This window comes from Carettochelys insculpta, chromosome 1 (assembly GCF_033958435.1).
Source record: "Carettochelys insculpta isolate YL-2023 chromosome 1, ASM3395843v1, whole genome shotgun sequence".
Taxonomy (NCBI): Eukaryota; Metazoa; Chordata; order Testudines; family Carettochelyidae; genus Carettochelys; species Carettochelys insculpta.
Genome location: NC_134137.1, coordinates 8,966,586 through 8,981,105, shown reverse-complemented (window position 1 = coordinate 8,981,105; position 14,520 = coordinate 8,966,586). Strand labels below are relative to the sequence as shown.

General features: G+C 46.3%; 1 protein-coding gene across 1 annotated transcript; it reads left to right on the top strand.

Annotated features, from left to right (window-relative positions):
• Positions 1-5,486: 5,486 nt before the first annotated feature.
• LOC142007682 (olfactory receptor 51G2-like) lies at positions 5,487-6,503 on the top strand. Its single transcript, XM_074984371.1, has one exon. The coding sequence runs from the start codon at positions 5,487-5,489 to the stop codon at positions 6,501-6,503; it is 1,017 nt and encodes a 338-aa protein (XP_074840472.1).
• Positions 6,504-14,520: the final 8,017 nt, after the last annotated feature.

The window sequence follows — 14,520 nt, the reverse complement described above, 5'->3', positions numbered from 1 at the left end:
GCGTAGATTTGAATAAAACCGAGTTACAGTGTGCTCAGACCGAGTTTATTTCATATGCCCGTAACCCCCTTTTGTTACCAACAGGGTGGTTCTTGTTATGTGGCCGTGTAGCCCGCACCTATGTACCTGCGAATAGCTCAGGCGGCCCTTGTACCATTGGCAGGCTTGTGCCCCTTATTAGCCCTTACCCATCACCACGTAAGGCCCGACGCCGTTTGGCACGTGACCTACCAACCCTGCCTCTGCCACCCACTTGTGATCTGAGGGTGACTTTGGCCGCCGAAAAAGAAGCAGCAGCCCTGATTTTTGCTTTTGGAGGCCTTTCTGGCCTCTTGGGCCATGACTATTATGCTATAACTCACCTTGCTTGTGCCCTTGCTAAGACTATTAATCTCACCTCTATTCTCATTGAGGCCCTCAATCAGGAACTCGGGGAGGTGCGCAAAGGAGTGATACAGAACCGCATGGCTATAGATTATCTCCTTTTGCGACATGGACACACATGTGATGAGTTTGAAGGTATGTGTTGTTTTAACATCACTGATGTCGGTAACACAGTGGAGACCAACCTAAATCGTTTGGAGGCCCTGGCCCAGGGCATCCGACAGAGCCAGGGCAGTAGCTGGCTTTGGTCCTGGGTGGGCTCACTGAGGGGCTGGGTAGCCCACTTAGTGCAGATCCTATTCCTTGGGCTTTTATGCCTTTGCGCCGGGTATCTCTGTCTCATGTGCTGTTGTCAAGTCTGTTCTGCAGGTGCGCGCTGTGTGACCAGATGCCCTGTCAGGGGGGCCTCTACCACCTCCCTCAAGTCCTCTTATTAGTTCAGCGTTCACAAAGGGGTCGCGGGGAGGAGTGTAGGGTGCGAGAAGACTTTGTAACGGTCTCATGAGAGCAGTCCGACCCCTCTGTGAACTCTCAGAAGAATCCTATACAGAAGCATGCTGCCAACAAACAAAAGATACCAGAACTGGTTTGTGCAAGATGAAAGTTGCAAAACAACTCACACCTGCGAACTATGTTGTGCTTGCCAAAACTCCAAGGCTATATATTGGCAGTAGGCCACAAGAGCTAGTGATAAGAAATGCATAGGCAATTTTAGGCAATCTTATGTTAATGAGCTCAGCTTTATCAGTTAGTGTTAGGAGGCCTGTTACAGAGCCTCTCCCCGAGCGAAGCTCCGACGCGTCGGGCTTTTCCCCACTGGTGACTGCGGCGTCTCCGGGGCTCCCGTCGTGGGTGTAACGCGCTTTCAATAAACCAAATATAGCACTCGCCTTCTGGGTGCAGCCTCGTCTCTGGGGAACCCGAGCCTGGTTGGCTACAGAAATCAAGGGTCGATATTTTACTGCTCACCTTTCTTCTTTTTGTGAGAATTCTGATATCTACCTTACCATGATAGTTGCAGCCGAGGTTGCCATCCACTTCTGTTTCTCTTATTATTTCTTCCCTGTTTGTGAGCAGCAGGTCAAGCTGTGCCAGCCCCTGATTGGTTCCTTCAGCACTTCTACTAAGAAGTTATCCCCAGCATTCTCCAAAAACTTTCTGGATTGTCTGTGTGCTGCTGTATTGGTCCCTCAACAATGTCTGGGTAGTTAAAGTCTCCCATGAGAACCAGGGCATGTGATTTAGAAGCTCCTTTTAGTTGTCTGAAGAAATCCTCATCTACCTCATCTACCTGATCTGGTGGCCTACAGCAGACAACAAACACAACATCACCTCTGTTGCTTTTGCTTCTAAGTTTAACCCAAAGGCACTCAGCTGGCTTTTCTCCCTCCATCTATTGGAGCCCTGAACGATCATACTGCTCCCTCATGTAAAGCACAATTCCTCCTTCCTTTCTCCCCTGCCTGTCCTTCCTGAGCAATGGATACCCTTCCATGACAGTGCTCCAGTTATGAGTCTCCATAACACCAAGTCTCCGTTATTCCAATCACCTCATACTTTGACTGTGCCAGGACATCTAATTCTTCCTGTTCGTTTCCCAGGGTTCTTGCATTTGTGTACTAACACCTTAGATAATAAACTAATTGGACTACTTTCTGCTTTGACATGAGTGGTCCTCCTTAGTTGTACCTTCTTCCTTCCCCACTTAACTCAGGGCTTGTGTCACTATCCCACAACGAACCTAGTTTAAAGCCTTCCTCACTAGGTTTGCAAGGCTGCCCACAATGATGCTCTTTCCTCTCTTCATTAGGTGGATCCTGTCACTTCCTAGGAATCCTTGTTCTAGAAACAGGCTCCCTTGGTTGAAGAAAGCAAATCCCTCTCTGGCAAAGGCCCTTGCAGTGGTGGCATGGAAGGATACGAGAACAGTTGAGGAGATGCAGAGATTGTGGGTGGTGGGCTTAGGTTCCAGCAGATCACGGAGATCTGTGCCTGTCTCTGGGGCTCCTTTGATCCTAGGTCCCCATTTTCATTTCTCAGAGAGAAAACCAGGGAGCCCCACTCCTGAAAGGAGCCTGGGAAAAGTTCCAGTTCAGAGCCTTGTGCAATCGTCCTTCCCTGGGCTGCACCCTGCGTTTGTAATGTAGAAAAGTGGTCTGTTGGGGAGAAAACAGGTTAAATTATTATTATTATTATTATTATTATTATTATTATTATGTCAGCAAGATCACAGCTGTGACAGCATCACTGCTACCACTCAGCCATACCCAGGGGAGCCATGTGACTCATCAAAACCGTACTAACAGTGCTGACCAGCCTTTTCTCAGGAGTGGAGCCTGCAGCAGGGCTGGCGCTGCAGTCCCGTTCTTGAGCATCACAACCCATCCCCCATGACTTGGCCTCCTGCCATTGGCCTTTGTCTGTAATGGGTTTGAAGCTGGTGCACACAAAGCCAGGCAGCTGAGGTTCCCTAATGGCCAAGTAGTCCCCAAGGGAAAGTGCCAGCATGCTTCATAAAGGCAGTTTGTTCCCTACCTGAGCACACCGTGCCTGTGACTGTGCGACGTCTCCAATGACTCCTTGTCTGTTAGGGTGACGACCTTTGGTGTCAGCGGCTCCCCTTCTAGCAGGAGTCGGGTACGCTGGCAGGTTTCAGGGTCTTTGCAATGGGACGTGGATGGTAGAGGCTGCCAGCAGGTTGCATTTCCAGGACGTTCTGTGCAGCGTCAGTGGACTCAGCTGGGTTGTCGGGGTGACTCAGTGATAGGGCTGGACGGCAGGCAGCACCAGCAATCTTGGGAACTGCTCCCCAACATCTGCCCATGCTCCACTGCTGACTGTTCAAGCTGCACAGTAATGTTAAATCCCTGGTAAGTCAGGTCTGATTCTCTCACTCAACCTCATTTTTAAGGGTGCCATGTCCTGCAGGTCTGATTCGGGCACGTGCTGAGCCAAAGGAAACCCAGGAGAATATCAGTGACTGGTTCCCAAATCTCCTCTGGTTTCTTTGCTCCAGCAAATTTAATCAGCAAGTGTGACTGGAAAGGTTTTAGTCTCTGGCTCAGTCGGAAGGCAGGAGTTCAGAGCTGCGTCGCTCTGTGGCGACAGGTCCAATAGGGCCATTTCTATTTCCTGCCTGACTGAGGCCGCCAGCTTTTCTGACCTGTAAATTCCCCTCAGAGTTACAAGGATACCAGAATCACTGCCCCTCTGTGGTCTGTGAGTGCAACATATTCAGCCTCATACTCTTCCCTCTCATGAGGTGAAGTCCCATGATCCTACCACCCTCAGACTGGGCCTTGAGCTACAGCACAATACAAATCTGAGTCAGCAGCTGCCTCACCTCTGCACAGACTCCCAGTGCTGGCAGAACAAGCTGTGTAAAATGACTGGAGCGCGGAAATACGTGCTACCGGCTTGTAGGTCTGTCCTTTTCTCTAAAGCTCCCTGAAGTGCTGACTGGGTGATGGCCGTTCTTCAGCTTCGGCTTCCCATCCTACTTCTTTTCCAGCACCTGGCAGTTAAACTAAGAAGACCTCAGTGGGTTTAACCTAACACAGCCAGAACAGAAGCAATACAACTGTTAACCCAATGTAGCTCTGGAGGAAACATGACAAGAACTGGGTTTAACATACACATTCTTTAGGCAGCTCAGGTCCACCTCTGTCTTTAAGGCATTCCTGGGTGTGATATTCTTTTAGGAATACAAGACTTAGACAGTGAGACAGAGAGAAAGGGTGAGACAGAACACCACGCTCTGGTCACATGTGAAATGAAGTTCCATTTCTGTGAATACGTGTGAATTTCACTTAGCAATTCACTCCCACAAACCATACTTGTACCTGAATATCAGATGCTGGGGTTACTTGTGCTAGAGAGTGAGAGCTCAGGGAATAAATATTTCAGATACAGCCCCCAATGCCTTTTAGCATGACAGATACAAGCTGTAGATTTACAGAATCGATTCTGAGAAGAACTAGTCAGCTGTTAACTCGGACACAAAATAGCTACTAGGCTTTTGATTTCTGGCAAGTGATTTAATGATGACAAGATGCTTTAAACTTTTCAGAGTCTGAGGATGACAAGAGGACAGATGCTACATTTTAAGTCCCATTACTACTTCAGAAATTATCTCTGAAAGAAGGACTGAGGATAATGACATGTTTCGCAGATACATACAGGCTGAACCTCTCTAATCCATCACTCTCTCCACCAGCAAACTCCATAATCCAGCATGAATTTAGTTAACCGGGCAACCCTACTGTTTTGTGCCATTATTAAGCTGTAAATTACCGCAATGTCTTCTAAGAGGCCAGTGAGCACTGGAAGTGTTTGTTATGCTGCTCGACAATATAGACCCCCACAGTTCAGAAAATTGTCTCATTCAGCCAGTGGCAGATTCCTTGTAACCTCTTCAGGAAGGAACTTTTGGGAACTTTACTGCCTAACAGATTTTCCTTTCAAAAGTATTTCCATAGCTCTTAAAAGTCCATTTTCAATGGATTAGTGCTGTTAACTCTTTCTAGAGTGAAAATGTTGTATGATAATGGACCCTGGCAACTGTATATAAAAACTTTCTAAAACTTACATTCAGAGTAGTGCCCTCAGTCCTTCTGCAATGTCTTTTAAAGCCGTTTCAAGAAAATGTCTCTGGTTCGTGTTTCAGTGAAGAGTCACAGAAAGAAAGTGTAAGGGAGGCTTTATGTAACTCACAGATTGAAGCAACTTTCACACTCAGCTTGATGTAAGTACAAATCCAGTATTTGGACTATTCACCCATTTATGGCACCAGTATCTCTTTTTCCAAGTGAAGTAACTGTTAATTTAATTTTGTAAAAGATCAATGAACCCATGCATAAAGAAAGGAAGCAGGCCCTGGAAGAAGGAAGTGAATCATGTAGGATGACTGGATTTGTGCTGTTTGAGTCTTTGGTGGCCAGAAAAAGCACTTCAGATTCTCTTGGAGAGTCTTGGAGGTACAGAGTATCACCATGACCAAATAGTAAGGGCACAAGGATGTCTCACTAAATACCATCTACTCTCCTGTTCTTTTTCTTCTCAGGAATCAAAGCTCAGAACTTCCCTAACCAGCCCAGTGAATAATGTCAGCTGTCAATGACACCAAACTCACACATGCAGTGTTCATTCTTACTGGCATAGCTGGACAGGAGAACACCCATGTCTGGATCTCTATTGTCTTCTGCGTTATGTATGCTATTTCAGTAGTAGGAAATTCATTTATTGTGTTCATTGTAAAAACAGACCCACTCCTCCATGAGCCCATGTACATTTTCCTTTCCATGTTGGCTGTCACAGACCTTGGCTTCTGTATAACCACCATGCCAACGATACTGGGCATATATTTATTTAACTCTAGGGAGATCGACCTCAATGTCTGTTTTGCCCAAGTGTTCTTCATCCACATGCTTCAAGGCACTGAATCCTTCATTCTCTTGTTGATGGCCTTTGACCGCTTCATCGCAATCTGTAACCCACTGAGATATGCTTCCATCTTAACTATGTCAAGAATACCCTGGATGGGACTGGTGTGTGTGCTTAGAGCATTGGCCTTAATGATTCCTTTCCCATTTCTTCTGAAAAGATTTCAATACTGTCGAGGAAATGTTCTCTCCCATTCCTACTGCCTGCACCAGGAGGTCATGAACTTGGCTTGTTCAGACATCACAGTCAACAACGTCTATGGCATGTTTACTACACTCTCCTCAATGGGGCTGGACTTACTGCTCATTCTCCTGTCTTATGTGATGATTCTCAAAACAGCGCTGAGTGTGGCATCCCTCAAGGAGTGTTTCAGGGCCCTGAACACCTGTGTCTCCCATATCTGTGCTGTCCTCTTCTTCTACACAGGAGAGATTAGCCTGACTCTGATACACAGATATGGGAAGAACACCTCTCGCCTGCTAGAAGTTCTACTGGGATATGTTTCTCTCCTCATGCCACCCCTGATGAACCCAATCATATATAGCCTGAAAAGCAAACACCTGCATGCAGGTATCATCAGGGTGTTCATCAAATGGAGGATCAGTTTGACACCCATCTCCTGCAGGACTCGCATTGGCCATGAAAACATGAATCACCCAACCCATCCTGGACCCTAACTTTTGAGATGACCTGACTTTCATTGTACCACTATGCACAAAGCAGTTCAGATGAGAGCTTCAGTCTGGAGCAATGAGAGAATGGCTGTCCCCAGCCACTGAGGATATCAGGGTACTAGGGGTAGGAAAACAAGGCAGGCAAGCGTGTTTACAAAGTGATTATGTCCATGGAGAGAGAGGGGACTGATGAAATGTTAGTCCATAAAGTGATGTATCTCTTGGTGCCCCAACCTTAGAATTTGTGTTGATGTGGTCACTAAAGCGAAGTGCTATGAATGTTGTTTGCCATTTCACCTGTTTTGTGTCTGTTCCGTGTTCAGTTAAACATCCTCAGGCCATGGAAAAAAAACTGCAGAACAGTTCTGCAGTCACATTCCCGGCCTTTGAGTACTCTGGATACTGTGTGAACCCTGAGCACTTCAACAGCTATGGAGAGGGGAAGTTCAAGGAGGGGAACCACGCACCTTTCCTGACATGTTCAGCCAGGTGGGTGTGACTAAGTCATGTCAGAGCCATGATTCACATAGTGGTCACTGAAGAAGCCATTGAGTCACTCCTCCCAACTCCCACTGGTGGCTCTGCACACAGCACTCATGTTGAACCTGCTCCCCACCACAGAAGGGAAGAGCTGTGTGTATGAATGGGGGTCTGACACACAGGAGTCCTGGAAAGGGATTCAGTTTCAGATTTTCTTTTTCACCCCCCTTAGTGCTGCCCCGGCTGCTTAGAAACTGTCCGCAGCTCCTCCAGAGAGGCACAGCTAGCTGCTATCACAGTGGTAGCCCGTCACTGCAGGGCGACTGCCACTATGAAAGGTAAAGGCTGAATACACTCAGAAGCCCCATCCCCTGTGTGATCATGACCCTTCCATCTTTCTTCACCCATAAGGCCCAACACTCTCATCCTCCTTTTCCCCAGAGGTCCATCCCTCTGCCTCATCTCTTCCTCCAGGACCACACCCACTGCTCCTCCTTATTACTCAAGGCTCCAGCCCTACCTCTGGTTGGAAACTAGAGATGAGTAGCTGTCCAGGGAGTTTGAGCCACTTCAAGGAACCCCAAACACTTCATCTCCTCTGGGTGAGGTATGTGAGGCCCAAAAGAAGCCATCAGCATACAAGTCAGCCCCAAAGGAGCACCCCAGAGAAAGTGGAGTATCTGGGATTCCCACAGTTGCTTAGTCTCCAGGACTGTTCTTAGTATGGCCCCGTTCTCACCTGCTCAATGGGGCAGCCTCAGGGGAAGTGGAGGAGCAAGTGGCCTAATGCAAATAGATGGAAGATAGGGTGGAACGTGGGGCATCTGAAAAAATGGAGGAGGAGGGATGCCGCAAGTCTGAATCAATGCTGACCACAGGAAGCCCCATGGTGGTGGTGGTGGTCGTGGCTCTGAGTAATAGTAGTAAACTGTGGGAGTTTTTTTGGGGAAAAAAAAATAAATGGACCCCATAACAGGGGCTCTGGTGTATTTGAACTTCCTCCTCAGTGATTGTCTAATCGAGAATGAAAGTGCCTCCTTGTAGTTTCCTGTTCCTAAACATGTGCTTGTCATGCACTATTCTGGAGCAGTCTATGTTCACGTCCATTGTAATGTCCACAGTGTTTCCCAAGCACCTGCAGTTCCAGGGAAAAGCACCCTTCTGACTGGTGGATTTGGACACAAAGTGGTCTGGTGCCAGAACTGGAATACATGTGACATCTACTGCCCTTTATACTGCTTCTGTGAGATGGCTGTGAGAAAATCTGTACTACAGTTTAAATGTATTTTGATTCATAGTTCTGTATTAATATGTACAGTAAGGAATCATTTTCTGGATTCTTTTTCTGTTCTGTATTGATACAGACATCCCATAGGACATATGTTTTGATATAATAATAATTATATCACCAATAATAATTGAAATTGAAAGCTGTTTGCATAAATGAAGTATGCAAAATTCCGCTGAACATGAAAATATCATATACAGAAATTTTAAATTTTGGTTGCAGAATTTTTAAATTTTGGTGCAGAATTCCCCCAGGAGTAAGCAAGCTTGTGGTTAGACACTGACAGCTTTTTTTTGCTACGTTTGTTCTCACTGCATGCTGCGCTCCCTTTGTTCAAGTAGTCTACTGACTCCAATAGAACGACACAATAAATACACAGACTTGTTTTGTAGCAAAGGCACCCAGCCAGTCTTATTGTCGAAGGAACAGAAGTTTGACACTATGTAGATTGAAGCATGAGGCCTTTACTACACATAGCTGGCAGAGCGTCACTTTGCTTGTTAGGCTCAGTGTAACTGACCAACAGCTGATTAGAATGAGTTGTACAGGGTGCCAAAGGGTGGAGAGAAACAATGGGGGGATGTTCCACAAAACTCCTAGACAGACGCTAATACCAAGGCATAATGAGCTCAACAAGACAATCACCTAAAAGATTTCACAAGTGCTCCACCCATGGCTCAGGTTTACGTGTGAATACAAACGTCATCATCATCAAGCATGGGTTCAATCCCCATTGGTGTCTGATGCCTCCACCACTATTTCCTTCCATCTTTCTCTGTCAATTGCAGATTGTCTTAGTGTCTGTAGATAAGCTTTCACCAATCTACTGTAACATCTACCCATTCTCTGTGGGGTCTGCCTCTCCTATTCGAACCGTCCATTGTGCCAGATATGAGGGTCTTTATTTTTTGTTTGCCTTTCATTCAGCAGATATGCCTGAATAGCTGTAACTTCTGTTTTATAACCTCCTAAAGTAGGTTCTCTTTTGGGTGTATTTTCCTATCTAATTTCTTGTTGGTGCCTTCTGTGCCCATCCTAGTCTCAGGATCTTTCTGTAGCAACTCTTCTCAAACCCCACTATTCTTCTTTTTGAATCTTTTGCTCTCACCTGTGTCTCACATCTGTACAACATTCTGCTGAATACGCACATTTTCAAGACATTCAGCTTCATTCCTAAGCTAGTCGCTTTGCTTTTCCAGATCTTATCCATGACTTTCAAACTCGCTCTTGCTTGCGCTATTTTAGTTGCTATTTCCTTCTTATAGTCTAGATCATATGTTGTGTTGTTCCCCAGATATGTGAACTTCTCTATGTTCTCCATTTTAATACCGTCTACACTAATTTCCTTATCTCCAAATTCCATTGTTTTTACTTATGTTCTTAACTAGTCTGTACCGCTTCCCTTCCTCGTTTAACACCTGAACCATTTTTGCTAGCTTCTCCTCCTCTTCCTCGGTGAGAACGGCATCATCCATGAATGTCAAGTTGTTAATTCTTACCCCATGCACAGATATCCCTTCCACCTCTTCCTGGATCTTATCCATTTCTCTCTCTCAATGTGTGATGAAGATACTCAGTGATATCAGATCTTCTTGTCACATACCTCTACTTGTTCTACCCAACTCCCTGCACTTTCTCATTATTGCCTCCACTTTGTCACTGATATCCTTCAACAACTGTATCAGTCTGCTATCCACTCCACATGACTTCAATACCGCCCAAGTCACTTTCTGATCTACACTGTCAAATACCTTCTGAAAATCTATGAAGCAAGTATAGATGTTCTAGGTCTTTTGTCGAGCTTTCTCCACTATAAGTCTTAGTGCCAGTATCTGCTTCATTGTACTTCTATCTTTCCTGAACCCCTCTTGCTCATCCTCTAAATGTTTTCCTATCTGTGATTTTCATGTCGCCATGTTTTGTCAGCACCACCATGACTAGATGACTCGTTATGGCAATAGTTCTGTAGTTCTTGCACTCCAATGCACTTCCTTTCTTGTGTATTCTCACTAGCATGGATCTTGTCCATTCCTTAGGTGCCTTCCCTTCTTTCCATGCAATATTACATAGTTGGTGTATTTCCTGAATCATACTTTCTCAACCCTATTCAATCATCTTTCCAGGGCTTTTGTTCTTCTTTAGTTGGTCCACCACCCTTTCTACTTTCTCCTTTGAAATATCTATCTCACTCTCACTTCTTGGTGGAGATAACTCTTTCAATTCTTCTATCAGTATCACTGAGACATTTGGGTCCAACTGTGTTTTGCATACTTCAATGCAATATCTCATACACTGTTGCACAATCTTCTCTTTTTCATGAGCACTTCTTTGTTCTCGTCTTTGATCTCCATCTGCTTCAACAGCCACTTCTGATTAATACTCCTAATCATCTTATATACCTCCCTGCTCTTACATTCTCCGTAATACCTCTCTGTGTCTTCAGACTGGTCCTCTACCCATGTTGCATTATCCTTTCTGGAAACTTTTCTTACTTTATTGCATTTCACTCTTTTTTGCTGTTCCACTTTCTAGGGAATATCCCTTCCGATCTTCAAAACTCTCTTCTCTTGGACCAATTTCACTGTCTCCTGCATAATCCACTTCTTATTGATCTTCTCTTCTTCTGGAATAGTCTGCTTAAATGCCTCTTCTATCACAGTGGCTATCCCTTCAACTTTTGTATCTAGGTCTTTCTCTTTGGCCTCATTCCTAATCTTCTCTTTGAGTGGTGCTCTGTACGCATTCCCTATTTCTGCCTCACCTAGCCTCACCATGTCTTCTTTTCTCAAACTGTGTCTTATGCTTTCTCTTGAGTTTCATCTTGATGTTTGCAATCACTAGATTGTAGTCCACGTTGATATCCACTCCTTGGAAAGTTTGTCAGTGCTGTACTGATGTTACCCATCTTCTTCTTATCAAAATCATATTTGTCATGTTCTTCAGCTTCCCTTCATTTGACTGCCATGTCCACGTCCTACAGTCCTTTTGTTGGAATTTTGCATTGTGAATCACCATCTTGTACTCTTTAGGAAACTCAAGTAGTTTCTTGCCTCATTTGTTTCTGTCTTCATATCCTCTTCCTCTTATCTTATGTGATGATCCTCAAAACAGCGCTGTCACATGGCGTACAGAGAGCCTCGGGGCCCTGAATGACTGTGTCTCCCACCTCTGCATCATCCTGCTTTTCTATACGCCAATGATAGGCCTGGCTCATCCCAAGTAGCACCCCAATGAACCTGATCATGTACAGCATGAAAAGCAAACATCTTCAGGCAAGGATTATCAGGGTGTTTATGAACTGAGGGGCCAGTCATCACCTGTCTTCAGGACTACTTACAATGACCATGAAAAACTTGGGCCATCCCAGTCCCTCCTGGACCCTTACTTCTGGGATGACACGATCTTCATTTTACAACGGTACAGAGAGAGATGCCTCTGGGCTGTATGGTCTGGAGCACTGGTAGAGGGGGTGTCCCCACCCACTGGTGAGGGAAGACGGGAAACTGGAGGAAAGAGGCCAAGGCAGGCAGCTGTATTTATAAAGTTATTGTATCCATGGAGAATGAGGGAACAGATGAAATATTGACCCATAAAAAGACCTGCTCCAGATGCAGAACTCATGTGGATACAGACAATTAAAGATAACTGATAGGAATCTTGTTTCCCATTTCACTTGGCTTGTCACTGTTCCAGCTCTGGTTAAATATCCACAGGCCATGGATGTGGCAGAACTGTTCTGCAGTTACTGTCCTGTCTCTTCTTGAGCACTCTAGGTACTTCATGATCCTTGAGCATTGCTCCAGCTGTGGACAGGGGCTTCTCAAGGGCGCAGCCACCCACCTCTTCTCCACAGATTCTGCCTGATGACCAGGACTGAGTTGTATCAAAGACATTGTTAAGGCAGAAGACCCAGGAGAAGACTTTCAGCCAACCAGCCCTTGTGTTGATGGCTCTGCACAGCACACAACCCACTCACACTGAGGCAGGACAGAGCTTCCTGTGTGAGTGAGGTGTGAAACACTGAAGTCCTGGCAAGAGACTTAGGCAAAAATTCCATCCTGCTCCCCTCAGTTTGCACTGCCCCAGATGCTTAGAAAGGACAAAAATGGTCCTTTGCTCCCTGACAAGCATACAGCTAGATCCTGTCATGGTCCAACCCAATCAGTAGAACCCCCAACCCCTCTCTGTTCCTGACCAATCACTTTTTCTTACACTTTGAGGCCTAACAGTCTTCTCCTCTCCCCAGACATCCCTCCTTTGCCCCCATCTCTTCCCCTCCAAGACCTACCCACTGCTTCTAGACATTAACTGAAGCTGCAGCCCACTCCATGTTAGAAATTAGACCTGGGCCATGGCTACAGCTGCTGAGGGATCCAGAGCCACTCTGAGGAGCCCCAGACACTTCACTTGCCCTGGGCAGGATGTTTGGGGGCTCAGAGATGCCCTGAACATATCTCCCTGCCCCATGGGATGCACCCCAGAGCAGCTGAAGAGTCCAAGGCTCCCCACAGAGGCCTAGTTCCAGGGCCAGGCCCTGTGGAGCTGGGCTTTGGCAGAAGCAGCGGAGCAAAGAGATTGGCCTAATGTGCAGAGTTGGGGCAGTGGCTAGGGCCACAGGGAAAGTGGAGGCTCAGGGGATGCAGCAAGTCGGAACCAATATTGCTTTGCTTACAGGGAGCACGGTGATGCGGAGCTCATGAATTAAGGAGGAGGATGTACCTCGAGGGTAGAACACACTGTGTTTCAGGAAAAACAATAGATGTGATCCCACAAAAGGGATATAGTTTAAAGTACAAGGGGTCTGCAGATCTACTTAAGGCCCTAAAGGAGTTCTTTGATTTGGCCCCCATCTATAATGCATTAGCCAGAGTGCTCTGTACACTTGGAAGCAGTTACCACCAGGTGGAAATCAGCTCTAAACTCCACTGAGTCTTGTAGAGAACAGGCCAGAGAATCAAATCAATGTAGTTGGCTCCTTGCCCTCTCCACTATCTGCCTCACACAGAACAGCTCCGAGGGCACAACAAAGAACCCTGCTGGGTCTGGCACTGTTCAGACAGCTGGAAGGCTGGATCTGTGGTCAGGCACTGTTCTGTGACTGAAGTTTGGTTCCCTTGCTGTGTGTGACCATGGAAAGCCATTGGCTGCCTGTGAGGCTCAGCACTAGTGGAAAATATCACTCGTCTGTCTCACAGCAGGGGGAAAAGGGTGACAACATTCAAGGTGTCCAGAAGCACTGAGCTTAGGGCTATGTCTGGGTTCCACACAGAACCCTTAGAATCACGGAACACTAGAACAGGAAGGAATCTCAAGGGGTCCTCAAGTCCAGTCTCCTGCCCTCCTGGCAGGACCAAGCACCATCTAGATACTCTACACAAGTGGTTCCCAACCTTTTCAGTAACACAGCACATTTCAATGAGACCAACCATTCCACAACACAACCACTTTTTTCAGCTGAATTGATTGCTTGTAAATGTCCCATTTACTTGCATTTACTATGGTGATAGTCCCACGAAAGAGGTTTAGATCCAACAAGCTAAACCAGGTTCAAATGCCTTAACGTTTCAAATCCGCCACAGAATGCATCGTCTTAGACAACGAACACAGATGCCTTTTCAAAATCAGCTCAACTCCATGATAGGGACGTTGAGCAAAGGATTAACCAATGAAAGCAGCTCCCTTCCCCGCCAGCCTGGTGGAGCCAGGTTGCAGCACTTAAACATCATCCCAGGTCCACCAGGCTCCCGTGCTCCTTCCATCCCCCTTGCAACAGTAGAGAGTCAGGGCAAGCCCCCTGCCAGCTAGTTCAAGCTGGGAAGCAGCATTTCAGCTGTTTTCCGCTTCGAACAGGGTCCTGCAGGGCTCAGTCAGCATTGCTGCTTGAGCCTAAGGTGACATGAGTTTGTCAGTTCCCCCACCCCACAGTGGCTCTGCAGAGATCCTCAGCAAGGGAAAACTGATGAAATTTCCTGGCACTCTTGGACAGTTCTCACAGCACACTGGTGTGTCGTGGCACATGGACTGAAAAACCACTGGTTTAGACCAACCCTGACAGGTGTCTGCCGAACCTGTTCTTCATTACCTGGCAATTCCACAACCTCTCTAGGCAATTTATTCCAGTGTTTGACCACCCTGACAGTTAGGAAGTTTTTCCTAATGGCCAACCTAAACGTCCCTGCCTGCATTTTGTCCATTGCTTCTTATACTGTCCTCTGGGGCCAAAGAGAATATTTTTTTCTGCTCCTCTTTTAG